This window comes from Onychomys torridus, chromosome 9, assembly GCF_903995425.1.
Source record: "Onychomys torridus chromosome 9, mOncTor1.1, whole genome shotgun sequence".
Lineage (NCBI taxonomy): Eukaryota > Metazoa > Chordata > Mammalia > Rodentia > Cricetidae > Onychomys > Onychomys torridus.
The window spans coordinates 109,556,545-109,582,410 of NC_050451.1; the positions used below are offsets into that span (position 1 = coordinate 109,556,545).

Genomic DNA, 25,866 nt, shown 5'->3' on the forward strand with positions numbered 1-25,866 from the left:
GGTATGTCTGCTCATACTAGATTGGCTGACCGATCCTTAATACACCAAGGCCCTCCCTCAAATGACCAGTTACAAAATCAAACCAAACTCAAACCCCTGAAAACAGTTAAAAAACTGGAGAAGACAGGAGCACTCAACTGCTTACTCTAACCTAAAGGAAAGGTGTGTGAGCACCACAGTCAATCATCCTTGGCCACTCCAGCCGCAGGACAGTAAGAAAAAACCTAAAGATTTGTAGGTCTCCATTTTCTAAGTTTTTAGACTCCGTAACTTCTGACTTATAAACCAGAACCCAACAGGCACACCAGCAATGCAATAAACACTGGTTGACTACAGTGCTTGTGCTTTTAAAGGACACAGAGTTTAGTATCAAGTGGATAATTCCTTTGAAAACTAAACTTTAAGATGTCAGAATAGACCAGCAAAATGATGTATTTTATTTACACATGAGAATACTTTCATTAAGAATTGGACACACAGCCGGCCAGTGGTGGCACACACCTTTAATCCCAGCACTTGGAAGTCAGAGGCAGGTGGATCTCTGTGAGTTCAAGAACAGCCTGGTCTACAGAGTGAGTTCCAAGACAGCCAGGGCTACACAGAGAAACCCTGTCTTGAAAAAAAAGCATTGGACACAGGAGGAAGAATTTAGATAGTGACAGAACATACACTTGGCATGTGCCAGCACCCGGCCGGGCTCAGTTCTCTGTGTGGACAAACCAGGTACATAAAATTAAATAGAGAATATACACATGTAACTGTTCTCAATGTTTCAGTATGTTTTCATGTGGTATGCATCACGTCTATACATATGTCTGCATGTGTGTGTAGAGATTGTGTACATGTTTATGGAGGACTGAGGTTGATGTCAGGCATCTTCACTGATGGCTGCCACTTTGTGAAGAGCTAGCTGATTGATTCTGGCCATACTAGCTAGCCAGTTTGCCTTGGAGATGCTGTCTCTGCCTCATGAGTGCTGTGACAACACATGGGACATTTATGTGGGTACTGGGGAGCAGAACTCCAGTCTTCAGCCGACACAGCAAGTGCCCCGTGGACGGGGCCATTCCCCAATGCGTCTATGCACTCTGGACTGTCAACAAGTGCGGTTTACCTCATAGCTGTTTACACTTTAGCATAAAAGTCATCTCTTCGGCTGTTACTCTGTAATAATCACAAAGCACGAGAGCCGCTCATACCTTAGACGAATCTGAGCTTTTCATATACGGCTCAGCACAATGCGTGATGCTTCCTTGGAGGACCTTCTCAATTCTGGCCACGAGAAATATATCTGGATGAGGACACGTGACTGAAAATATTCCCTGGGGAGACAAATGGCTCTCTTCAGTCAGTAGAATCCCAGATTCTAGACATCCCTTGACCACCAAAGCTGCAAAGGATAGTGAGACAGTCCAACCAGCGAGGGGACTGGGGCCAACACCTAGGTGCTCCTCAGTCCACCATCTGCTCAAGAAGTCTCTTGGTGGAGAAGGCAAGCAGGAAAAGGCTTAAGGAAATGAACGAGAGCCCCAAACTGCGCCTCCCTCAGTTTACTTTCACTCTGTGTTTACATACGCTGCCCTACAATTAACGGTCTAAAGTGCCCCACTGGTGCAGCACAAGGTCTCATCTGAGCAGTTTTTAACATACTGAATAGCATGTGCAAGAGAAGACGGCTGAGTGGTGTGAATGCTCCCCACCTGCTTCGGATACTGCATGGCTGCAGCATGAAGGGCATCCTGGAAGGCAGGTGGGCTCTGGCCGCCGTTCATCAGAGCTGGGGATGTGGGAGCCAGCATCTGCCGCACTGAGAAATGATTCAGGTCCACGTGGAAGTCAGCGGAAATCTTTCGGTTGTATTTTATGTCAAACAGGGACAGGGTGACAAAGAAAGGCTCAACCTGCACAGTAACATCAACATAATATCATCATCACCAAGACAGTCCACAGTAACATCAACATAATATCACCATCATCAAGACAGTCCACAGTAACATCAACATAATACTATCATCACCAAGACAGTCCACAAGTAATCAAAATATCACCAACATAATATCATCATCACCAAGACAGTCCACAGTAACATCAACATAATATCACCATCATCAAGACAGTCCACAGTAACATCAACACAATACTATCATCACCAAGACAGTCCACAGTAACAGCAACATAATATCACCATCATCAAGACAGTCCACAGTAACATCAACATAATATCATCATCATCAAGACAGTCCACAGTAACATCAACATAATACCATCATCATCAAGACAGTCCACAGTAACATCAACATAATATCACCATCACCAAGACAGTCCACAGTAACATCAACATAATATCACCATCACCAAGACAGTCCACAGTAACATCAACATAATATCACCATCACAAGACAGTCCACAGTAACATCACATAAATCACCATCACCAAGCAGTCCACAGTACATAACATAAATCACCATCATCAAGACAGTCCACAGTAACATCAAACATAATATCACGCATCACCCAAGAACAGTCCACAGTTAACATCAAACATAATTATCACCATCATCAAGACAGTCCACAGTAACATCAACATAATATCACCATCATCAAGACAGTCCACAGTAACATCAACATAATACACCATCATCAAGACAGTCCACAGTAACATCAACATAATATCACCATCATCAAGACAGTCCACAGTAACATCAACATAATATCACCATCATCAAGACAGTCCACAGTAACATCAACATAATATCATCATCATCAAGACAGTCCATAGTAACATCAACATAATATCATCATCACCAAGACAGTCCACAGTAACATCAACATAATATCACCATCATCAAGACAGTCCACAGTAACATCAACATAATATCACCATCACCAAGACAGTCCACAGTAACATCAACATAATATCACCATCATCAAGACAGTCCACAGTAACATCAACATAATATCACCATCATCAAGACAGTCCACAGTAACATCAACATAATACCATCATCATCAAGACAGTCCACAGTAACATCAACATAATATCATCATCATCAAGACAGTCCACAGTAACATCAACATAATATCATCATCACCAAGACAGTCCCACAGTAACATCAACATAATATCATCATCACCAAGACAGTCCACAGTAACATCAACACAATACCATCATCACCAAGACAGTCCAGACAGCTGCAGGAAACGCTGCTATGCAAGGAGATCGAGCAGCCCGTTTATGACAGTCCTTGAATGGTTACTAGACTTTTGCTCCTTGTCACACGGAGTTGGGTGATAAAGCATTTTAATAAACAGAACTGTTACTATCCCTTTGTGAGCCTCACTATTTAACACACACTCTCCAGCTGATCTCCTTGGAGCATCTAACATGAAATCCATGTCCTGAACATGCAGTTTAAATCTGCCTTCCACACCCCAGTGTGAGCCCGGCCCATCTCTGGGTGAGGTCTCCACATCCAGGCTACAGTATAAGGGGAGACCTGTGACACCCGAAATTGATCAACATTTAAAAAGGAAAACATTTAAGTCTTTTAAAATTATTTTGAAACTTGTGGCCAATTTTATTAGAATTTAAATGAAAAACCCCAGGGCAATCAAGCTGTTAATTTCTACAGCCATCCAGGGAAGAAGAATGGAGAAGAGAAGAGGGAAAATGCTAGGCCTTTTTAGGCCAGCGTGGAGGTTCAGATACATGGTGGACAAGCAGCCACGTGATAGAGAGGGGGCTTTTGAAAAAGAGGTAGGAAAGCCCAAAGGATTGGTCAAAGCTCTCAGGTTCTGTCCAGCATATGAAAGAAAAACATTTAAAAAGGTGTGTATGTGGAAGTCACACCTCTCTAAAATTTGGCACGGTGGGCAGATTCAGCTGAACCTCATGGATGCTTGGCTTATGTAGGGACTGTGCTGGGAGATGAGAATTCTGGGAAGGAAAAGTACAGTATTATTAAAGGACAAATTATTCCACCTCTCTCTTTAGTATGGCTTAGGGTGAGCCTGCCTTCCTTGGCTGGTCCCTCGGCTGGGTGACTGACCTGCTCAGCTGGAGTATCAGGTCACCCAGACTAGAGTCTGTGCTCTTGACTAGGAGGACCTTATTACAACTCTTTATTACATTCTCCCCTCTAATTTGTTTCCTGCGTGTTTTAGGATGGCTTTTTAAAAAAGGAAAATTACATTTGTAGTGGGTCCTTCCTCGTTTTCAGCGACACAGCATTGTAGATTGAAAGACAGATCATTGCATTTGACAAGGATCCTTTTCCCAAACTTTTCTTCAAATGGCTTCACTTCTGGCTCAGCGGATGAGAAGTCAAGTTTCTTTAAAATGAAAATGTGGATATATAAAAACATAGTGCTTCCGTTAGAAATCCCATCATGCATGTTCTCAGATAAAACTGCCTAAAACATGGAAAAGCTACATACACTCATCCATAATAGTGCTGCCCAATGTTGTGAAGTCACATCATATTTAATAGACATGTGCTGATATCATGACAGTCACGTAAGTGATGATATGCATGCTTGATGGATAACTATTCAGGAATTAATACTGTAAACAATCTAAACACCCATTAACATGTGTAAGGACACATAAAATACATTATATATGTATACATCCATACACACACACACACACACACACACACACACACACGTATACATACAGACACGTACACTCAATAATAAGAAGGAAATTCAGGGCTGTACATGATGGCACATTTGTAAACCCAGAACCAGGGAGGCAGAGGCAGGCAGATCTTGGTGAGTTTGAGGTTAGTCTGGTCTACATAGCAAGTTTCAGGCCAGTCAGGGATATATAGTCAGAAGTGGTCTTTAAAAAATAAAGGAGCTGGGCAATGGTAGTGCATGCCTTTAATCCTAGCACTCGGGAGGCAGAGGCAGGCAGATCTCTGTGAGTTTGAGGCCAGCCTGGGCTACAGAGTGAGATCCAGGAAAGGCACAAAGCTACACAGAGAAACCCTGTCTCGGAAAAAAAAATAAATGAAAAATAAAGGAAATTCTGAATCAATGAAATGGCCCAGCAGGTAAAGTGTGTGCCATATAAGCCCGACCGCCTGAGTATGAGCCTAGAATTCATGGTAGAAGGAGAATTAAGTCCTGAAGCTGTCCTCTGACCCCACATGTAGCTGAAGTTTCAGAGCACATGCATTGTCCCAACAAATAACAGCAATCAATCATAAAAGGAAAGTCATGGATGGAGCTTGGAAACACATAAGTAAAAGAAGACACAAAAGACAAATTCTGTACCATTCCACACTGATGAGTTGTTATTCATAAAGACTAAAAGTGGAATGGAGGTCACTGGAGGCTTAGGGACAGTCAGGGATCAGGAACTGTTATTTAAAGAGAGTTTCAGTTTGTAAAGATGAAAACATTAAAATATTCTGGAAATGGATGGTGTCAAGGCTTCATAGAGAATATATTTATTACTTTTTAAAAAAATTTTACTTTTATAGCTTGAATTATATAGTTTCAGATGGCTCAAATGTAAGGTTTGCGCTGCATGCATGTTACCACAGTAAACAGAGTGTGTAAACAGGAGGTCAGTGAAGAAACTTAGAAAATGGTTATTAGTAAAGCTAAGTGGGAGAGTCTATTAAAAGGGAGAGCTGAGTCTATTAAAAGGGCCACAAATGGCGGCGGCGGTGGGGGGTGGGGTGGGACGGACGACGGACAGATGACTAGGCAACTCTAAGCTACACTCACTGTCATGGGTCCTGAAGGTCTTTGTCACACCATGTTTGGATTTGGACTTTGCTGGGACACAGATGTGGGCTGCACACACTCCCAGTTTTCTCTCAGGGATTAAAGCTAGCTGAGAAGGGTTATTGCCTCCCAGGTGTCTACAGCGCTGTGTGCCACACTCTAATGGTTAAGGGGTACCTTGTATGATTAGCATGGACTTGAAGATTCAGGCTGATGCCTTCTGGGAATCTGGCTAAGCACTGCTCTCAATATTCAACAATACACTGAATATTAAACATTCATGAATTTTATATTTTAAATATTAAATTATCTCTTACCTGGGCATCTGGGTCCAAGTAAAACAGCTTCACCCTGCTCTCACTTTTCAGTTTGATTTCTGCTTCTCTGGTGCTCTGTGGACAAAAGACATTAATTTATTTGTGAACAAATTCCTTTGTCCCACCCCTCAGAGGTATTCGAATGTGTCTGAAAGCTGCCTGTGGCAGTTTAAATGAGAAGGACCCCATAAGGCTCTTATATTTGAATGCTTCATCCCCAGTTGGTGGAATCCTTTGGGAGGGGTAGGATAGTTGAAGGAGTTGTGTCATTTGGGGTGGGTTCTGAGATTTCAAAAGTCCACACCATTCCAAGCTAGTTTTTCCACTCTCCGCCTTGAGTGTGTGGACTAAGATGTAAGCTCTCAGCTGCTACTCCAGCCCAGGCCTGCCTACCTGCTGCCATGCTCCCCACCACAGTGCCCATGGATTCTAACCCTCTGAAACTGTAATCAAGCCCCTAATAAATTCTTCCTCTTAATTTTCTTGATCATTTCTTCACAACAGTGGGAAAGTAAATAAGATACAGACCCATGAGAAAATGCAGGCTATTCGACAACCCTGCCTGGTCTCTGGGAGGCAGGGGCATGCCACCCAAGAGGTGTGCACTGTGGCATGGGCAGCAGAGGCTGTAATGTTGTGGGAGCGACAACAGAGCACTGGAACCCCGGGGAGACTTGAGTGGGGTCCAGCTGTACTTGTGAGGTTTTCAACTGGAGCCTTTCAGTATCGCCATGGATACGAGCTGCAGACCTGGAGAACATCAGCATGCAGGCAAGGATGGAAGTGCTGGAAGTGGATATGATTCCTCAGAGAGAGTGTGGGGTGAGTTTTGGAAGAGCAACAGGGGCTTCAAAACTGAAGGGACAGACAGACAGAAGAGAAGCCACAAAAGGCTACAGACACGTGGTGGCAGGATGGAGCCAGAGAGGCAGGATCTGGAGGGGGCGCGTGAAGAGGCTTCTGGACATTTACAAGATCGAGTCACCTTTAACCTCTTATTTATCACTCCCATAGTGCATTCGTTTTGGCAGCCATAGATATTCAACTCGTCATTTTCACAGATAAATACGGAGTTCTGATTATAATGTCCTCTTCCCTAGGAGTCACCTCTCTGCCCCAGACAGTGGGGCAGCGACAGCCACAGTGAGGAAGTTGACTGTCTTCTTCGTGGACGGCTAAGTGACGTCTACTATTGTATTTCTAGTGCTATGCACTAACCCAATGGGAATTAATGGCTATGTATGACTCAAATTCTCATGACTAATTTAACTAGTGGTCTACTTGTAAATGAAATGACACTCATCACTAGCTCTGCAAGCCAACTCGCCACCTTACCTGGCCTTTTAATTTCTAAGTAAAAAGAACACACAAGATGAAGTAGAACCCCAAACAGCAAATAAACATATGAAAACAAACAAACAAACAAAATACGAACAATGAGCAGGAAAAGATATATTGAAGCAGAATAAAATAGTCTTTAAAAAAAAAGTTTGGGACAGGCAGTGGTGGCGCATGCCTTTAATCCCAGCACTCGGGCTGGAGAAATGGCTCAGAGGTTAAGAGCACTGACTGCTCTTCTGGAGGTCCTGAGTTCAAATCCCGGCAACCACATGGTGGCTCACAACCATCTGTAATGAGGTCTGGTGCCCTCTTCTGGCCTGCAGTCATACATACACATTGTATACATAATAAATAAATCCCAGCACTCAGGAGGCAGAGCCAGGTGGATCTCTGTGTTTGAGGCCAGCCTGGTCTACAGTGTGAGCTCCAGGATAGGCACCAAAACTACACAAAGAAACCCTGTCTTGAAAAAATCCTCCTCAAAAAACAAAATAAAAACAAAAACAAACAAACAAAACCAACAAAAACAAAAAAAAAATAAATAAACCTTTGGGAACAAGGCAGAGAAATAGGAATATAAACTGTTATACTCTTTTAAGGCCAAGAAATTGGAAATATTTAAAACATCAAAATACAATAACCTTTGACCTAGAAATCCCAGCTTGGGGAAGTCCTTCTGAAATAAGATCTCACAGATTCTGTGTCGTGATGCTTACTATACAATTTATAGAAGCTGAAAACTGAACATCACCTAAACGTTCCTAAAAGACATGGCTGAATAAAGTATACATATGCACCAATTAACTATTACACCCTTGACTTGGGTGTGCTCCATTGCAAACTTACTCTGCAGAGAGACCACCTCTTCTGCTGACTCAGAGAGACAGCCGTGAAATGCTTAGGTGGTAGAAACACTGTCAAAATGGCAGGCAAATCACGAGCCTCTGCTAGGAAACAACTGAAAACCTTACCCACGCATGACGCATTTTATTTGCACCCAGTTTGGTGAGAGGAGTCGAAGTAAGTTGACGACTGGAGTTGTCAGGAAGATGAGGGTGATCATGAAGAAAAAAGATGAACTTTTTTCACAACACTGGGCATTTTATTTACAAGAAGCATAAAAGTAAAATTTTAATTAGTGTTTAGTAAAGATACTTATAACATGCACTTTCATAGCCTAAGTGCCCACAAAAATATAGCTGTTAAAAAAAAATTATCCCAAGACTATGTAATTGAGCAGGTTTCGGGGTGGCAGGAAGCAGCCCTGTTCTGAAAACAGCCTGTGGTCGGTCAGTGCGCGGTGCGGCTGCAGGAAGCTTCTTCTGAACAGCCGTTGCTCCACCCTGGCATGGCCTGTTTTCTACTGTAGTTTCAGTAGACGGAAGAATGTCAGGAAAATGGACAGGAGCAGAGCGGCCCTCCCTAGAAACTGCCCACAAGTCAAAGAAGAGGACTCAGTCGAAACAAAGACATCTCATGCCACAAACACTAACCTCCGCCACCATGACACACCTTCACTGCTTCCTTCATCGTCAGCAGTTAAGGACCAAACATTCAAGAGTTTCCAGAAAGATAGCGATGTATCTCAAGTTTATTTGTGAGAAATTTGAAGTGAAAAAAACTCTACGGCCAATTTTATTTTATTTCAAAAGTACAGGGAAAACATTGTGTTGACTGCTGAGTCATTTAGACAGAATGAGATAAAACAAATTAGCAAAATCCCCTAAGGCTAGAATATATAACTCTTTAAAAAAATTTAAGTGTATGTGTGGCTTGCCTGTATGTATATCTGAGAACCATGTGCAGGCCTGGTACCCATGAAGGCCAGAAATGGTGTCAGATCCCATGGAACTGGAGATACAGATGGTTATGAGCCACCATACAGGTACTAGAAATGGAAACAAGGTCCTCTGGAAGAGCGGCTGGTGCTCTTAACCACTAAGCCATCTCTCCGGCCTCCAGATTATTTACTTCTTAATTAAAGGAATACCACAACACATACTCACTGCATTATGGTATTTGCCCTAAAGGACTAACATTTCACCTCAAGACATAAAGCCAAGTTAGGGCGTTCCAGAGTTAGGAAGCTTAGCAGTGGGATGAGAGCCACACCAGAGCCAATTCCTCGGCGTAATAATGGCATCATTTTCTGGTTTGGGGTGTAGGGAAGGAGGTGTTTGTTACAGACTTGGCTTTAGAACTCCTATAAAAATGTGGCCAGGAAACCACATGGGTTCCCACAAGTCCTGTTGAACATGGGCCTCTATGCCTTACTCAGTCTCAGGGAGACTATAGATTTGCAGACACCACACCGGCCTGTGTTCCACTATGGAAGATTTATCTGGATAGGAAAATCCATTGACTCAGAAATAAAATGGTAAAAAAAAAATCAGTTCTAGAGTCATATGAAACTGTTTTTCTTTAAGAATACAAGGCAACAAAGCGTGAGCTACCGTTTGCGCATGTGTGCGTGTACACACACACACACACACACACACACACACACACACCACAGATGGAAAATGCATTAAGAGAGTGTGGGGGTTCTCTTCATATTACTGTTACACAAGAAGGTAAGGCACACCCTCCAATATCACCTGACATCAAGGCAAGCAGAGGAAGGAATGCTCTGAGTTCTCAGAAGAAATCAATTTACTGGTTCATATAGGCTTTTTAAATATAAATGCTTGTAAGACTGATTTTATTGTAAATATAACAAAATTCATAACAACAGTTTGATTCCATGCTGGAAGAAAAGATTAAGTTTTGGGGGAAATATAGCATGTCCTTAATATGAAAACGGTAAAGATATCCAGTACTCCAAGTATAAGCAAACACTCCAGGAACTTTCAAATGACCCTAAAAATCCAAGTCCATAGTATTCCAGAATGAAACATCGGTTATTTTGTACTAAAACAACTTCCCGTCAGACATATCCTGTTTGGCTAAGTCTCAGTCACAGTGGAAACAAAAGCCAGAGCAACAGGATGAGTGAGACAAATACAAGCCATGCAGAGAGAGCTCGGCCAGCAAGTTACACCTCCAGCTACCTTCTGCCTTGCCCTATTGATCCAGGCATCCTCTACAATCCTTACTGTGGCTGAGCCTCCCTCAAACCCTCCTGCCTTCCTGACCTCTTCATCCCCCGAGTAAACTCCCCTTCTCTCCCTGGATCCCTTCCACCCATTCCATACACAATTCATCTGACTCTGTAACCATGGAAATTCATTCCTCAAAAACAGGATGTCCATTTGCTAGCGAGTTCTCATACTCCCTTAATGAGTACAAATGAGCCACATCCCAGGCTCACTACCATGAAGGGACGAGGCACAGGCATCTCCACTAAGAGCCTGGCCCCTCACACACCCATCTCTGAGTAGGCCACCAGAATGAACAGGTGACTGACGGAGCCACACTTCCAATAGTCCTCATGGTAGTACCCTGGGAGAAAAACAATACATTTTCCCCTTTTCCTTTGAAAAACTATGTTGGCCAGGTAGCAGAACAAAAAAAGACTAAAATTCTTATACAACGTCCTAGAGGAAAACTGGATCTCTTGTTGGTTTTGTCCCATCATGTTTTGCTTAAGATAGGCTCTTGCCATGACCCAAGCTGACCTTGAACTTGCATCCTTCCTGTCCCAGCCTCCCCAGCAGTGTGTACCACCATGCCTGGCTTAAAAATAACCAACTCTGGGCTCAAATAACCTGAACTTCATCTTAGGTAACCATTCTGTTCACTGAGTAAGCCTAAAGTTCTTTCTGACTTCTAGATTGCATTAATGTGCTGTTTCAAAAAAACTAAAAAGCAAACAAGTTCAAGCATGTTGCTGTGGGAACTTCTGAGCACTCGGAAATAGGATGCATGTTTGGGTGTCAACTGATACCCAGACTTCCTAACAAGGCAGGGCGAGGGGTATGGCTCAGTGATAGAGTACTGGCCCATCATAGGCAAGGCCCTGGGTTTCAGCAAAATACACACACACACACACACACACACACACACACACACACACACACACACTCATACACACGCCTAGCATGAAAATAAACGCAGAAGCCAAAACTCCTCCAGGCTAGGCATAGGTTACAATGGAAGCTCTAAAGTTAGCTTTAATGGGCAGGTGCTAAAACGATTCTGTGGAAATAGCTAAGTCCTGAAGAAAAACATACTCTAAAAGTCCCAGCCAGGAAGGAGATTTATAGTTGAGAACAACCATGTCATCTAGGAAGAAAGGTCAATGCTGAATGCCAGCCTATTTGCAATCCTATATAGACACACCATGTTTCTATTACAGTGTTTAACATGTGGGTGTGTACAGTCACCATTTCATTTTATTATAATAAAAAAAGAAAGAAAGGCAATAACACAAAGACTATAGAGGGACAGTGAAGACAAAGACATCACTCTCTTTTTTAAAAAAGAATCATGCACACACGGGAGATCAGGACAAGGATATTCATTGTAGCATTGTTCAGAATAAGAAAAATGGAAATAGCCCAAGAGATAAAGTATTTATACAGTGCAATAAAAATGACTGACCAGATCTGTACCCAAAACAAGGTTAAATGTGATATTATTGAACACCAGTGCAAAATAACATATGAACACACAAAATCACCACCCAGTGTCTTTATGGTAAATGTGTTTGTAAAAACACAAAACAAAATGGAAGTAAAATGCATTACAGTGGATGCTCGAAGTGGGTGCTGTGGCACAGAGGAGACTGGGAGCAAAGGCAGTGTCTAAAAGAACTGCAGTGGTCACTGAAGTTACATTTTTAAAATAGATATGCTAATGAGGTGATATGGCAGCACACAGCTCGGGGCAGTGGTGATATGGTTGTTTTGGTTTTCCTTGTGCTTTTCAGTAACTCTGGGGTTTTTCAAAATTACAAAAGGCATGAAGAACCTGGCTTTGTTGTTGTTTTCTTGTATTTTGTTTGTTTTGGGTGACCCAGGAACACATTCTGTAACTTCAGCAGCTCCTCTTTAGTAAGTGACAAAATTACCACAATCCATAATCATCCTCTGGGGAACTGTGGCTATGAATTTGAGTAAGAAAGGCGCCCAAATGTGCTGGCTCCTTGACACAGCCTAGGTCATCTGAGAAAAAGGAGCCTCAGTGGAGACAATGCCCCACCCCACCCCGAGACTGGACTGTGGGCCAGCCTGTGGTACATTTTCTTGATTGGAATGGGGGGGGCAGCTCACTTTGGACAGCGCTACCCTGGGATGGTGGTCCTGGGTGCCCTAAGAAAGAGACTGAGAAGGCCATGAGAATAGCAGTAAGCAGCACCCTTCCATGTCGTCTGCTTCCGTTCCTGCCTCCAGTTTGCTGCACTGAGTTCCTGCCTGACTTCTTCCCTCCATGATGGACTGTGACCTGGGAGCTGTAAGCTGAATAAACCTTTTCTTCCCCAAGCTGCTTCCGGTCAGTGTTTTTCACAGAAATAGAAACATGAACTAAGACACTAATGAATATAACTTAAGTGAGAGGGACCTGAGTAAGAGAATATACTAGGTATATATAGGCACGCATTTTGGTTATTTCTTCAATATTTGTGCTGACATATTAAATATAATGGTGGCATCTTAAAAATAGCAATATACTTTGTAAGGCATTTTCTGGAAAATAGACTGAAATGTCCCTAGTGCATAATAATTGCCATCCCCTCACATTCACACAGGAAGCAGAGACAATCACACCATCAGTGTTATTATTATAAGAGAGCCATGAAATGAGAAACACTCAGCATTCAGTCAAGAGTGGGAATATCAGGATGACCTCACCTTGGCAAGTTCAGGCAGGTAGCTATCCAAACCGGAACCGGAACCTTCCAGTTTGCTTTGTTCATCATCTAAATGGCAAAGAAGATCTACTGAGTCATGTGTAGTTGAGGCTTCTTGTTTAAAATCAGCAAAGGAACCAGAATGTAATGGTTCTCAAGCCTGAAAGAATATTCCAGACAGCGCAGGGCTTTGGAATGACACTGACGGCCAAGCCCAGCAGGGAAAGCAGTGACACTCGAGACCCTGGAGAGCTAAGACCCATCCTCCTATCTCCCCACACTAGAATGTGCTACTATGTTAGCTGTATGGAACATCTTTCATATCCACCTCCCCAACACTAGAACTCATGTTAGCTGTGTGCAACATCCTTCACAGCACAACCCCCCTCCCACACACACTAGAACTTGTTAGCTGTGTGCAACATCCTTCATAGCCCCCTCACACACTAGAACTTGTTAGCTGTGTGCAACATCCTTCACAGACACCCCCCCCCCCACTCATCCCCCACACTAGTACTTAGGTTAGCTGTGTGCAACATTCTTCACAGCCACACCCAATCAGAAGCTTTGGACCAAGGAAATAAATAGTATTTTGGCTTTTTTCAAACTCTCAGGTAATTTGGGGAACAACCAGAGTTGTTCACTTATGGGCTTGAAGTACAATATGAACATACATCAAAAACACAGCTGATTCCCTGTAATTTAAAGTCAGGTTACTGTCCATCTTTATCTTGAAAATCTCAAAAGGTAATACCAACAACAGCAGTAACTTTCTTTAAAGGCAGATTCCATGCCAATGGCTACAGCTACACGCTTAAGCTTACTCATTCCATCGGTAATTTTCTTTTTAATTACCCCCCCACACACACTTTATATTTTCTCTTAAGACAGGCTGTCATGTAACACAGGCTAGACTTGAACTTACTAGTAGTCAAGGATGACCTTGAACTTCTGTCCTCCTGCCTTGATCTCCTAAATGTTAGAATTACAGGTGTGTACTACCACACAAGGTTTAGGCAGTATTGGGAACCTGAGGTTTCATACATGAAAGGCAAGAACTCTACCAACTGAGCTACATCCCTAGCTCTTATTTCCATTTTCAAGTAAAAACTGAGACTCAGAAAACATAAGTAGCTTGTCCAGGGTCACATAGCTAAGGGTGATATTCTTGGGACTCACATCCAGGCCTGCCTCCCCACACCATGGTTGTCCACATGCCATACAAACATCATCAAAGTATTAATTCTTTTTATTTGTTTTGTCTTTTTTCTGAGACAGGAGCTCACTCTGTAGCTCCAGTTAACCTGCAACTCCCTAGGCAGTTGGCTGCCACCTCAAAACCTGTGCCTCTTACCTTTGTTCCCCCATAGGCAGGGATTACAGGTAACCCTCAAACCTGGCTTCAGGGAAGTAAAATCTAATACAATAACAACCTTTGTCGACAGACTCTTTGAAAATGGCTCCCATCTTCCCATCTCTCATGGACCTACCCACCTTCATGAGAGTCCCCATTTCGCTTTTCTTGCATTGCAGCTTCAAAGTTGAGCTGGAGGATCTTGTTGAGAACCGTGACCCACTCCTCCATCTCCGCCTCACTGTCTGCTGCCAGAAGGTAACTGCTTTTATCCTGCATCTTGAGCTCAAAAGCAAAGCGCCTGACTCTGTTGTTCTGTGATGGAAACAGGTGAAGAGACACATTGGGAAGTAGCTCAGGATAATCTGCCCTATTTGTTAATGGCGCCATCTTCTCAGTGCTCCAACACTACCTTAAAACTGCAAACTCCTCCCTATGAGCCCTCATCATAGTCCACCTTCTCCACCTTTAACCTTCCCATTTGATTAATTACCTATTTTTATAAAACAAAAATATTTTTAGTTTATGTATATGAGTGCTTTGTCTGTGTTATCTATGGATACTATGTGTGTGGCTTGTTCCAGAGGAGGTCAGAAGACAACACCAGATCCCCTGGATCCGGAGTTACAGATGGTTGTGAGCCACCATATACATGATGGGAATTGAACCTGGGTCCTCTGCAAAAGCAGTACATGCTGGGACTGGAGAGGCGGCTCAGTGATTAAGAACATTTGCTGCTTTCTCTCTCTCTTTTTTTAATTTTAAGGTTTATTTTTATTATATTTCCATGTGTGTATGTGCATGTGAGTGCAGGTGCCCAGGGAGGCCAGAGGCATCAGATGTCCTGGAGCTGGAGTTACAGACACTTATGAGCCAGCTGACATGGGTGCTGGGAAGCAAACTTGTGCTCTTAACCCCTGAGCCATCTTTTAGGCCTTTTTACCTTTCTTCGCTATTTAATTTATGTATTACTTGTCCCCTGCAGTAGCATAGAGATCCCTCAAGGTCAGAAGTTATCCATTCTTTTTACTTAATGTTACATCCATGATCTTTAAAGCAATGTCTGGCACACAGTGGACATTTGAAAAATAGCTGAATCTATAAAATCTCACATGTAAATGTTATATTCAATTACTTTTTTAAAAAATCGAGTTATGTTCCACCATTGCCTTTCTAAAAGCTAACTACTATCTACCAATCAGTTCAGCTTACTTCCCTGGAACTTTTCCATCATTTATTAATCCAAAAAGTATGTGGACTCTTTGTCTCCAGGCTGCATGTCCGTTATGGGGTGGAAGATAAGCAAGTGTAGACCAAGGTTTGTCCATCTCAGTGCTGCTCACATTCAAGTCCACCATTCTTTTCTCAGGCACTATTCTATGCACTGCACTATGTGTGGCAGCATCCCGGTCTCCACCTCTCCCATGTCAGTGGGACAGCTATGAGTCAAAACCATCTCCAGACATTGGCAAACACTCCGGGCTAACCACACCACACTAGATAGAGATTCATCTCTGAAGAACATAGTCCACACAGGCTGAAGGGGGAGGTGTCACAATCTCCCTCTGACTGCTGAGCAGGCACAATGTCTCAGCACCCAACTATCTGCAGTTCAAGGATGCTTCACAGTGTAGTGCCCAGGCACAAGGTGACCTAAGGTCCATTGTTTTTACAGCACAGTTTTTAGAAGCCTGAAGCCAAATGTTTCTTTGGGTCAGGCCATACAAACCACTGTGCACAGACTGTCTTCCGTGGGCTCAGTCATTGCCACCTCAGGTCTCACTTAAATACAAAGGTAGGAATCGAGAAGGAGTTTTCTCTGTATATTGGGGACTCACCTACTCCTCAAACACACAAAAGTCTAGTAAAAGCAGTAGGCCTGAGTCTAAGTGATCCTTTCAGAAGCCATTTTCTCCGTTTGCAGTACAATCTAAGGGACTGACTCCTGTGGCTGTAAAATACTATTAGAGTTTAAGACTCAAGTTCTCTTTCAGTCTGCCTGGAAACTTTCCCCTTAGGCATATCTTTTCATTCATAGCTTAATCAGCTACTATTTCAAATACCATCCAAAGGGGGTGGGGCCAACAGAGGGGTGTGGGGGGGGGCGTGAGAGGGTCAGGAAATGAAGATCTCCTTATGGGGGTGGGGCCAACAGAGGGGTGGGGGGGGCGTGAGAGGGTAGAAAAGTGTGTTAACATACAATATAAACTTATATGCAGATCTCCTTAAGGAACACAGTACCATGAACAGTAAATACACATGATCAAAATTAAAAAGTAAACATCCCAAAGTATTTCTTTTTTCCTCAAAACCATTTAAATCACAACTTTTTGTTTTGTTGTGTTGTTGTTGTTTGAGACGGGGTCTCGTGTAAGCCAGGCTGCTCTCAAACTCCCTAGGTAGCCAAGAAAGACTTCAAACTCTGGGACTTCTTGCCTCCACCTCCCAAGTGCTAGGACTTCCGGTGTATGCTACCGCAGATGGGCTTAACTTACAACCTTAGATGCTCAGCTTCAAACAGGTGGGATAAAAAGGAAATTAGTCTTTTGAAGACTTATATGCAGTTCAGCAAATGCGAAATACTATGAGCTATATATGCAGAAAGAGTCTGAAGGAAGAGGTGGGCACTGGGGTCAGGCCTTAGAGTGTGAAATGCACCCAAGAGGCTAGCAGCTGGATGAGAGCTATCCAACAATAAACATCTGTGCACTGTGTTGCAGACTTGCAACAAGACATTCTTGTCAAACAAAAAGAATTACTTCTTACTTCAAAATGAGGGTGGAAAAAAAACCACATCTAGCTTTGCTTTCAATTATGTCAGAAAATTCAGCTAAAAGAAAAAAAAAACAAAAACAAAAACAAAAACAAAAACTCCAAGGTCTCTCAACTTCACATAAATGAAACTTGAGCTTGGAAATCTGACACAGGAAGACAATAAACTCATTAATGAATCACTCTGATACTTTTTTACAGTTAATCAGCATGCTTTGATATACTTTAATATACTCTGTTATTCACACTGGTAGCTTGAGGGGGGAAGGTGCTGGCAGAGGGATCTACCAGCTGACTGACTGCTGGCAGAGGGATTTACCAGCTGATTGGCTGCTGGCAGAGGGATTTACCAGCTGATTGGCTGCTGGCTAAAGATACTTTTTCAGGGACTGTGAAGTCATGCTACAGTCTTGAACTAGGGCTCAGAAACATGCCCACCATTTGCGGTCTGAGGTCCTGCACTGTGGCTTATGGGTTTCCAAAAATTAAACATGCCAAGATCTAAGTAAAATCCCGTTGTTCTGGCTGTTTTCAAGAGCGAGCAGTGCTCCATGGCGTCATCGGCTGTAGCAGGTGCTTCCTCTACTTTAGGTACTGGCAGCCAGTTTGTCCCAGTCCCCAACGTTCCCACCTGTGGCATTTCCCATCTCTCCTGCCACTCACACACTTCTAACTTGGAGTGTTCATTTCCACTTCTGACAAGGACAGTCATAATTTCCAGAGCACTGGACAAAACAGATGAAAACACTATTCTCAAATAAGAGTAGAGTCAATGTGGCTATGATCCCCAACAAAAGAAAAATAAATGAACCCACTGACTTTAGCATCTGGCTAAGAGACTCAAACAGGGTCTTTGTCATCTTGCCAAAATAAAGCTACTGACCAAACCTCATGAAGACAGGCAGACAGAACATCTAGGAAGTCTCTAGAATGAGATACAGGTGAAAGATATCAGGTGGACAAGCACGTAGAATCCTCAAATTCCACATCTGTTATGTCTAGTTTCTATCTGCATACCTACCTTAACAAAAAAATGCCATTAATAAATAAAATTCAAGACAGAGCAACCTAGATTTCAGAAAATGAAAGACGAGATCCGGGGCCAGTGGATCTCAGCAGGTAAAGGCACTTGCCTCACAAATTTGGCACCCTGAACTTGATCTGGAGGACCCATCTAGTGGTGGGAGAAGAGAACCGACTGCATGAGGTTGTTCTGATGCCCATATGTGTGCTATGAATCCGTGCTATGGGATTCACCACCACCTGAGCCCCTCACAACCATAAATTCTTTTTAATTATAAAGAGATGATCATAAAAAACAGAAAGTAAGAACTACAGCAGATGCCACTAAACACAATGGTGATGAAAAGATGTTGTAATGCTTTTGATGTTCTGAGGTCAAAAAACTTCTTGGGATTTCTAAAAAATGAGCCAAGTACAACTAGAATAAAAGGTATTTGCAGATAGAATAAACAAAAAACGTATCATTTTATATAAAGTTTCTTAGGCAGCTACTAGACTCTAGTAACTAGAGGGTGTCTCCTCCAAAATAAAAAAATTTTAAAAAAAATCACAATAAAAAGGAGGAAAACATGCTAGAGAAACAGGTCACTCCCAGCATGCCCGAGGCCAGGGCTCCATCCCCAGGGTGCACAGGCATACAAGATGGTGCATGCCTGCCATTGCAGCACTGAGAGGCGGAGGCAGGAAGATCAGAAGGTCCATTCACCCTTCACTTGTCTTGAGGCCAGCCTAGACTACATGAGACCGTGTCTCAGAAAGGAGCAGAGAATGGGACAGCAGCCCTGCAGGGTGGAGAAAGTCACGGTCTAGAAAGGCGACGGCTCTAATGTTCTTCCTCCCTGTTCTGGAGCCACAAGAGTAAGCTGGAAAGGACAGCTCCAGGGGATCCGGGGCGAGGTGCAGGGGTGCAGGGGTGAAGCATTTCCAGCAGTGCACTTCAGCCCTTCTCTGTTCAGTGAGGTGAGTGTACTCACCAGAGGACGGAGATGCAATTGGATTTCAGGTAAGAATGTAAATACCCGAACCAAAAGACCTTTGGTCAAACCCAAGAGCTACGTGGGCTACAGCCCGCACGTCTCCAGGCTAGCCCCACTACACAACCTCCTTTTAGAATCAAGCTCCAGGCCAATGTCACTTTGAGGGAGGCCTCTCTGGTGAAGCTGATTCCACTTACTATCTAGTCGCCAGGGGGAGTGTTAACAGAGCCCTCTGTCTGAGGGCCTCAGAAGGAACACATTCACACTCTTCAACCTGCCACTCCTCGGGCAGATTCTGAAGAATCAGGGTGTTTGTGTTCTACACACTGTGAATTGTGAAATGGAACAAGTCTCCATGTTAGAAAGCCCAGGCTGGCCTTGAACTTAAGATCCCCCTCTGCCTCATTCTCTTATTGTTATACCCAAGTTTTAAACACAAAACCTCACACACTACAGGACTCCTGCCTACTATAGCATCCTGCCATCTTCAAAATGATGAAAAATAAGCTTTGTTTTCAGGTTAGGTATTATGTTTCTACCCTAATTACAACCATTTTGGAAGCATTTCCCTGAATCTGCTCCTTCTTGCATACTATCACTGCAGACCAGAAACCTTTTATAAAGGTTTTTTTTTTTATAAAAATTTTTTATAAAATTTTTTTTATAAAAATTCTTTTCATACTCACCTGAATCACACCCATGCAGGAATCTAGGAATATGGATCCTTTGGGTTCCTTGGAGATCTTTTCATCTTTATAAAAATTTAGATTATAGGATCCATCACCAAGTTGAATCAGGTGGAAAAATCGCCTCTTAAATGACTGAAAACAAAACAAAACACAGACAGTTGTTCTTTCAGATGGACAGTGGGAACTGATAAGCCACTAGTACTCTTGAAAACATGGGTCAGAATTCTGTAACTCCAGTGGGCGCCTACCTGTTACCAAACAGGATTGGCTGCAGGAAGATCCCCCACCATGGTTCATGGTCTTCCTATGTATGTCTTAGGAAGGTGTCACCATCATCCATGGGTCACTGTTTCTCACCCAGAGCTTGATATTTCACATAATCACTCAAAAGTAGGGGGAAAGAGTTCCACCTTTGAGACAGAGATGCTCTCAACCCCCGACCCCCCAAGTTCCTCACTCATACAACAGGGATGTCTTTTGAGCCTCGGGATTCTGGTAGTCAGCACTCCCCTGGTTTACTTTTCATTTCCGTGTTCGCCTCACCTTCTTCTTACTGTTTCTTTTCTCCTTAAGATTCACCCTGGCCTCTCCTGCATAATTTCTTAAACTACTTTTACTTTTTTTTTTTTTTAATTTTTTTTTAACTATGTGTCTGTGTCTGTGTGTGGGTATGCATATAGAAGTGTTGGTACCTGTGGAGGCCAGAGGTATGGGATGCCCCTGGAGCTGGAGTTACAGGCAGTTGTGAGCTACCTGGTAGGGGTAGTGGGACTTGAACTCAGGTCCTTTAGAAGGAAAGCATCTCAGGAGCCTGACAATACCCCTTTTGTGGGGAAAGCAGCACGCCTGTTCATCTTGTGCAGTATGCTCAAGAGCCAGAGTAGCAAGGTTTCATATGAGGGAGAAGCAGGCTGATACCCTCTTACCCTCTTGGTTTTATGTGAGGGAGAAGCAGGCTGATGCCCTCTTACCCTCATGGTTTTATGTGAGGGAGAAGCAGGCTGATTCCCTCTTACCCTCATGACTTTGTGTGAGGAGAAGCAGAGTGATGCCCTCTAACCCTCATGGTTTTATGTGAGGAGAAGCAGGGTGATGCCCTCTTACCCTCATGACTTTGTGTGAGGAGAAGCAGAGTGATGTCCTCTTACCCTCATGACTTTGTGTGAGGGAGAAGCAGAGTGATGCCCTCTAACCCTCATGGTTTTATGTGAGGAGAAGCAGGGTGACGCCCTCTTACCCTCATGGTCACGCTGATCGCACTGTTCATGTTGCCTTTGTACAGCCAGCCATGTTTGGTGAGCCCACCCTTCTGAGACCCCAGAGAAGCAGCATCCTAGGAGGGGAGGAAAATGCCACAACGTCAATCCACTACCTTATGTAGAAAATAACCTTATGGTTATTTTCTGTGAGTTTCACCAATGGGAAAATCAGTCCATCTGTCCACTAATACTCTACTGGGGCACCAGTGCTCCTAAGTCACACTACAGTCCATTTGCAGTGAAAGAGAAATAAGCCCAGACTTCCAGATATCCTGCTCCCTTAAGGTCGGTCAGGTTAGTTCTAGCCAAATTTTTACTTCTGGGAATTTAATGAGCTGCAGAAACCACATACCACTCAGTTGTACTGCCTCACCCAGTTTCATGAGAAAAAGTTTTCAAACTACACTCCTCCATGCTTAGAGGACAAAAGAAAATTCTTGAAATGCTTCCCAGGGGCTTGGTTCAGGGAAAGGTGAATAAAGAAAAGGAAAAACAAAGCAATGCAGGAAGGAGACGTAAAATGATGGGGTGAGGAGAAGGGAGGCCAGAGGAGGCAGGAGCTAATAAAAGTGCGTCTTCAAGCTTAGACCTACCCAGGGAGATCTGGTGTGAGGTGGTGGGCACTAAGCTGGCGCCTGTCCCAGCTGCAGCCAGCATATATAGCCACAGACAGCTGTAAATGTGGCCCGACACAAAATCATTAACTACTTAACACTTTTGGCATTTTTTTTCCTGTAACTTGGCTGCACAGTGTGTGGACTATATAGTTGACATCAGTTTTTAGTGACAGAGGCTGGACATGCCTGAGAGAGAGTGTACACAGACAGAGGCAACATTGCCTACAAACAGCCTCAGGTTTGGTTACAGAGCTGACAACCACGGGAAGACCAGCTTTGTTTCCAACCATTCAATATCGGTATTTGTGGTTTTCGCATTGTTATTATTGGAACTGAGGAACCATTTACCTGCCCAGGGTTTCCTAAGCACTGGGCACCTCTGCGTGTGCACCTTCACTTGGTTCCCCAAGTCCTATAATCAGTATCTTTAAAAAAGACTGTGTGGCCCTGGCTGGCCTAGAACTTGGTGTGTTGACCAGGCTGGCCTTAATTAACTCACAGAGATCCACCTGCCTCTGCCCAGGGAGTGGTGGGATTAAAGGTGTTTACCGTGAGCCACATTAACTTTCTGAGAATGATTTCTAAAACAAGTTGCTCCATGAATATTAGCTTCTAAAGATGGTTAATGCTGTACTCAGTGTACAGCTAAGGAAGGGGGAAGGAGTCTAAACTCATGATGGGGCGCCAACAGAGAGGATGAGAAATGCAGAGGGGTCTGTACTAAGCCTCTGTGGGGTTCCCTTACTGAGCAGACTTCTCTAAGTACCTCTTTTCTCCAAGAGTTAGGGAGCTTATTAAAGTCAGCCTGCGCTAAAACAGTCACTGGAGAAATAACCATTTTACTTCCACTGGCTGCCAGAGGAAGAGATCCTGTTGAAAAGCTGTCTAAATTCAAGGTCTAAGTCATCTTGGTATCTTTTAATAATGTGGCCAGATCTGATCCAAATCTTTGCAAATGATCTCAGAACAAAGCACAAGTCAGAGAACATGAGGTGCTGAGCAGTCAAGATAAAGCAGGAACCTTAAGTCAACCCAAAAATATATTTTAAAAAAATTCTTCCTTTGCTTCATTAAACATCCCAATTCCTGTTTGGGCTTAGAGGTCGGCACTTCTCCCAAAGCCTGCACAATCAGAGACTCAAGTGAGAAGAGAGACAGGAGAGAGCAGGAACCCCACCTCATCTTTGTCGGCCTCCTCATCAACTTCATAGACGTGAACTGGAAGTTTATCCAACTTGGCCAGTTTGCTTTAAAAACAAGAAAGAAAACTTGCTTTGTAAGTGCACAATCAATAGAGTCTATGTCTCCATCCATCAGAAGAGCCAGCCCGTAACAAGCCCAACAGTGGCCCCTGAGGTAAAGAATAACGCAATCTATGCCCTTGCTTTTCAATGAGCCAAGGGACCCCAGTCAAAGGTCCACACAGCACTGCAGAAATGAAGGCACAGCTGGCTAGAGCTAGGAGGCCTATTAAATGGAAGAAAGTGGATTGAGTACTAATTAAAAGACTTGGTGGGAGAAATTTAATATAAAATATGACAGAGAAAAGAATTAGGGGGGTGACAGAATTTTAAGTGGTTAAAGATGGAGGGTGATGAAATAATTAATGATGGACAGTATTGACAACTACAGCAGCAGTAGCTGCAATTGTATGGATAGCTATGTGCTAGGCATGCTGGGCACTTTACATGTGCCCTCTCATTTACTCATATTATATGGATAGCTATGTGCTAGGCATGCTGGGCACTTTACACGTGCCCTCTCATTTACTCATATTATATGGATAGCTATGTGCTAGGCATGCTGGGCACTTTACACGTGCCCTCTCATTTACTCATATTATATGGATAGCTATGTGCTAGGCATGCTGGGCACTTTACATGTGCCTCTCATTTACTCATATTATATGGATAGCTATGTGCTAGGCATGCTGGGCACTTTACATGTGCCTCTCATTTACTCATTTAAGCTGGTGGGAGCCGTTCTCAAACTACTTAATAGGAGGAAACTGAGGCATATAGAGAGGGAGGTGAACCCAGACAAAACCAGAGTCTGTAATCCTAATTACAATACCCCATTCAGTTAGAAATTCTTATTAATGCTCAAAATCAACCACCAGTTAAAAATCTACCCCATAGCAAACAAAGAATACATGTAGTCAGTTATCTTTCAACATGGGGATAGTCTGAGCAAGACAACCAAGGAAGGTAGATTTATTGGATTAAAAGGGAATCATTCCCAAATCCTCAAGTAAGCATCAGTCAACTATAGAGCTAAGGAGCCCATCCATGTGGAGAAAATAACATTGGCAGGGAGTTCTGATGTTTAAAAAGAGGTGACCAGGAAGTTGGCTGAACACGCTAAGGAGCGGCTGAGCCACACACACAGGGAAAACAAACAGAAAGGCCAGTGAGAAAAGAACAAGGGCTCAAAATCTCCCAGTGCAGCAAACCAAAGAAGACATCCATTTGGGTTCACTGAGACTTTCAGGAGTGGTAGTGACCCCGGAGCAACCTGTCTCCATTTGCTCTGTTTCCAGCACCAGTCACACTTCCCTTTGCCAACTGTGTTTGGAACGTGTTGTTTTCTAACAGCCCTCTCCACCCCGCTTCCCTTGACAAACCTATCTGAACACAGTTGCTTTTGGTATGCTCTCAGTTACAGTTTCAAAGCAGGTAAGGAACTGTCCTAGAAAAACATTGTATCAGAGTTACTTTCTCAGAGCAATATTTATTTACTATGGATAGTCTTCACACATTTCTTTTCCAAAATATTCATTGAAGAAACATACAGACACACCAAGGTGGGGGGCGGGGAGAGGGGGGAGGGGGGAGGGGGAGGGGGAGGGGGAGGGGAGAGGGGGGAGGGGGGAGAGACAGGAGAGGAGAGGGAGAGGGAGAGAGAGAGGGAGAGGGAGAGAGAGAGAGAGAGAGAGAGAGAGAGAGAACACTATTCTCACGAATCAAGCTGGAACCAACCTAGGTGTCTGTCAATGGAGGAAGTGATACATAAGATGAAATTGTTTTCAGCCCTAAAAAAATGAATGCAACTAGAAATAGTCATATTACGGAAATTATGCCCATTTCAGAAACACAAATACATGCTTTTTTCCATATGTGTTGCCTAAATTTTATATAGATACATAAAAATCATGGTGCATAGATGTCATAAAAGAATGTGCCTGAGGATGTAAGGGCCAGACAGGAATGGGGAGAGTGGTGGACAAGCAGAGAATTTGCTCAAAGCACAGTGTATGCTTGTATGAAAATGTGATTATGAACCCAGGAGCATGTGCATGGATCTATGTCAATAAAAAAGAAGATGTGAATATGAGAAAGAGGAAGGAGCGTGTGAAAACTGAACAGTGGGAGGTTAAGGAGGATTGAAGACGATCAGTATTATATATGTGGATGAAATGTCATGATGAAACTCATTACTTCATACAATTAATAAATGCTAACAAAAAGTGGTCAGTCTAATAAACATAAAACCATACTGCAGAATATTTGAATATAGTGGCCTTATCTTTTATACACTTCAGTGAAAACTTTCTGGCTCTCCAAACAGAATTTCAGAACAGATTTAAGTCACCTATACGCTCTCATTGCTGTTTACCCCATCAGAATACGACAGCCAATCTCATAATCGTCTGTACTTCACAATGACTCTGACTCCGCAGATGAAGCCACACCTTCCTGAGCACACGTGTCCTCGTGTGTCCATCTGACAAGTGACTCACCTCGGAAGCTGTCGAAAGTCTCCTGAGTAATCTTCATATTTATAGGTCACAAGATGCCAGTCAGAGTTGTAGGTTTTGATGCACTGTTCAGGATTTAGACAAACCAGAGAAACAAAGTCAGGTGACTTTCTGGGGAATCAGACCCTAGAGACATACCAAAGTTCGGCCATCAATCATCTACCTGCAGAGCCTCCCACGAGGTGTAAGACTTTGAACCAATGAAACATGACCCTCGGGAAAAATGC

At 43.3% G+C, this 25,866-nt stretch overlaps 1 protein-coding gene across 26 annotated transcripts in view; it reads right to left on the reverse strand.

Moving 5' to 3' along the window:
• Positions 1 to 25,866, reverse strand: part of Dock9 (dedicator of cytokinesis 9) — a 273,772-nt gene that overhangs the window by 102,824 nt on the left and 145,082 nt on the right. For all 26 annotated transcript variants that reach the window (XM_036199716.1, XM_036199735.1, XM_036199731.1 and 23 more), the window contains exons 4-13: positions 25,622 to 25,704; positions 23,060 to 23,129; positions 21,244 to 21,339; positions 20,004 to 20,138; positions 14,686 to 14,860; positions 13,193 to 13,260; positions 6,060 to 6,134; positions 4,192 to 4,332; positions 1,701 to 1,901; positions 1,200 to 1,322 (exon numbers count right to left, since the gene is read on the reverse strand). In XM_036199716.1, coding sequence (XP_036055609.1) covers positions 1,200 to 1,322; positions 1,701 to 1,901; positions 4,192 to 4,332; positions 6,060 to 6,134; positions 13,193 to 13,260; positions 14,686 to 14,860; positions 20,004 to 20,138; positions 21,244 to 21,339; positions 23,060 to 23,129; positions 25,622 to 25,704 — 1,167 coding nt within the window. The remainder of the gene's footprint in view (positions 1 to 1,199; positions 1,323 to 1,700; positions 1,902 to 4,191; positions 4,333 to 6,059; positions 6,135 to 13,192; positions 13,261 to 14,685; positions 14,861 to 20,003; positions 20,139 to 21,243; positions 21,340 to 23,059; positions 23,130 to 25,621; positions 25,705 to 25,866) is intronic.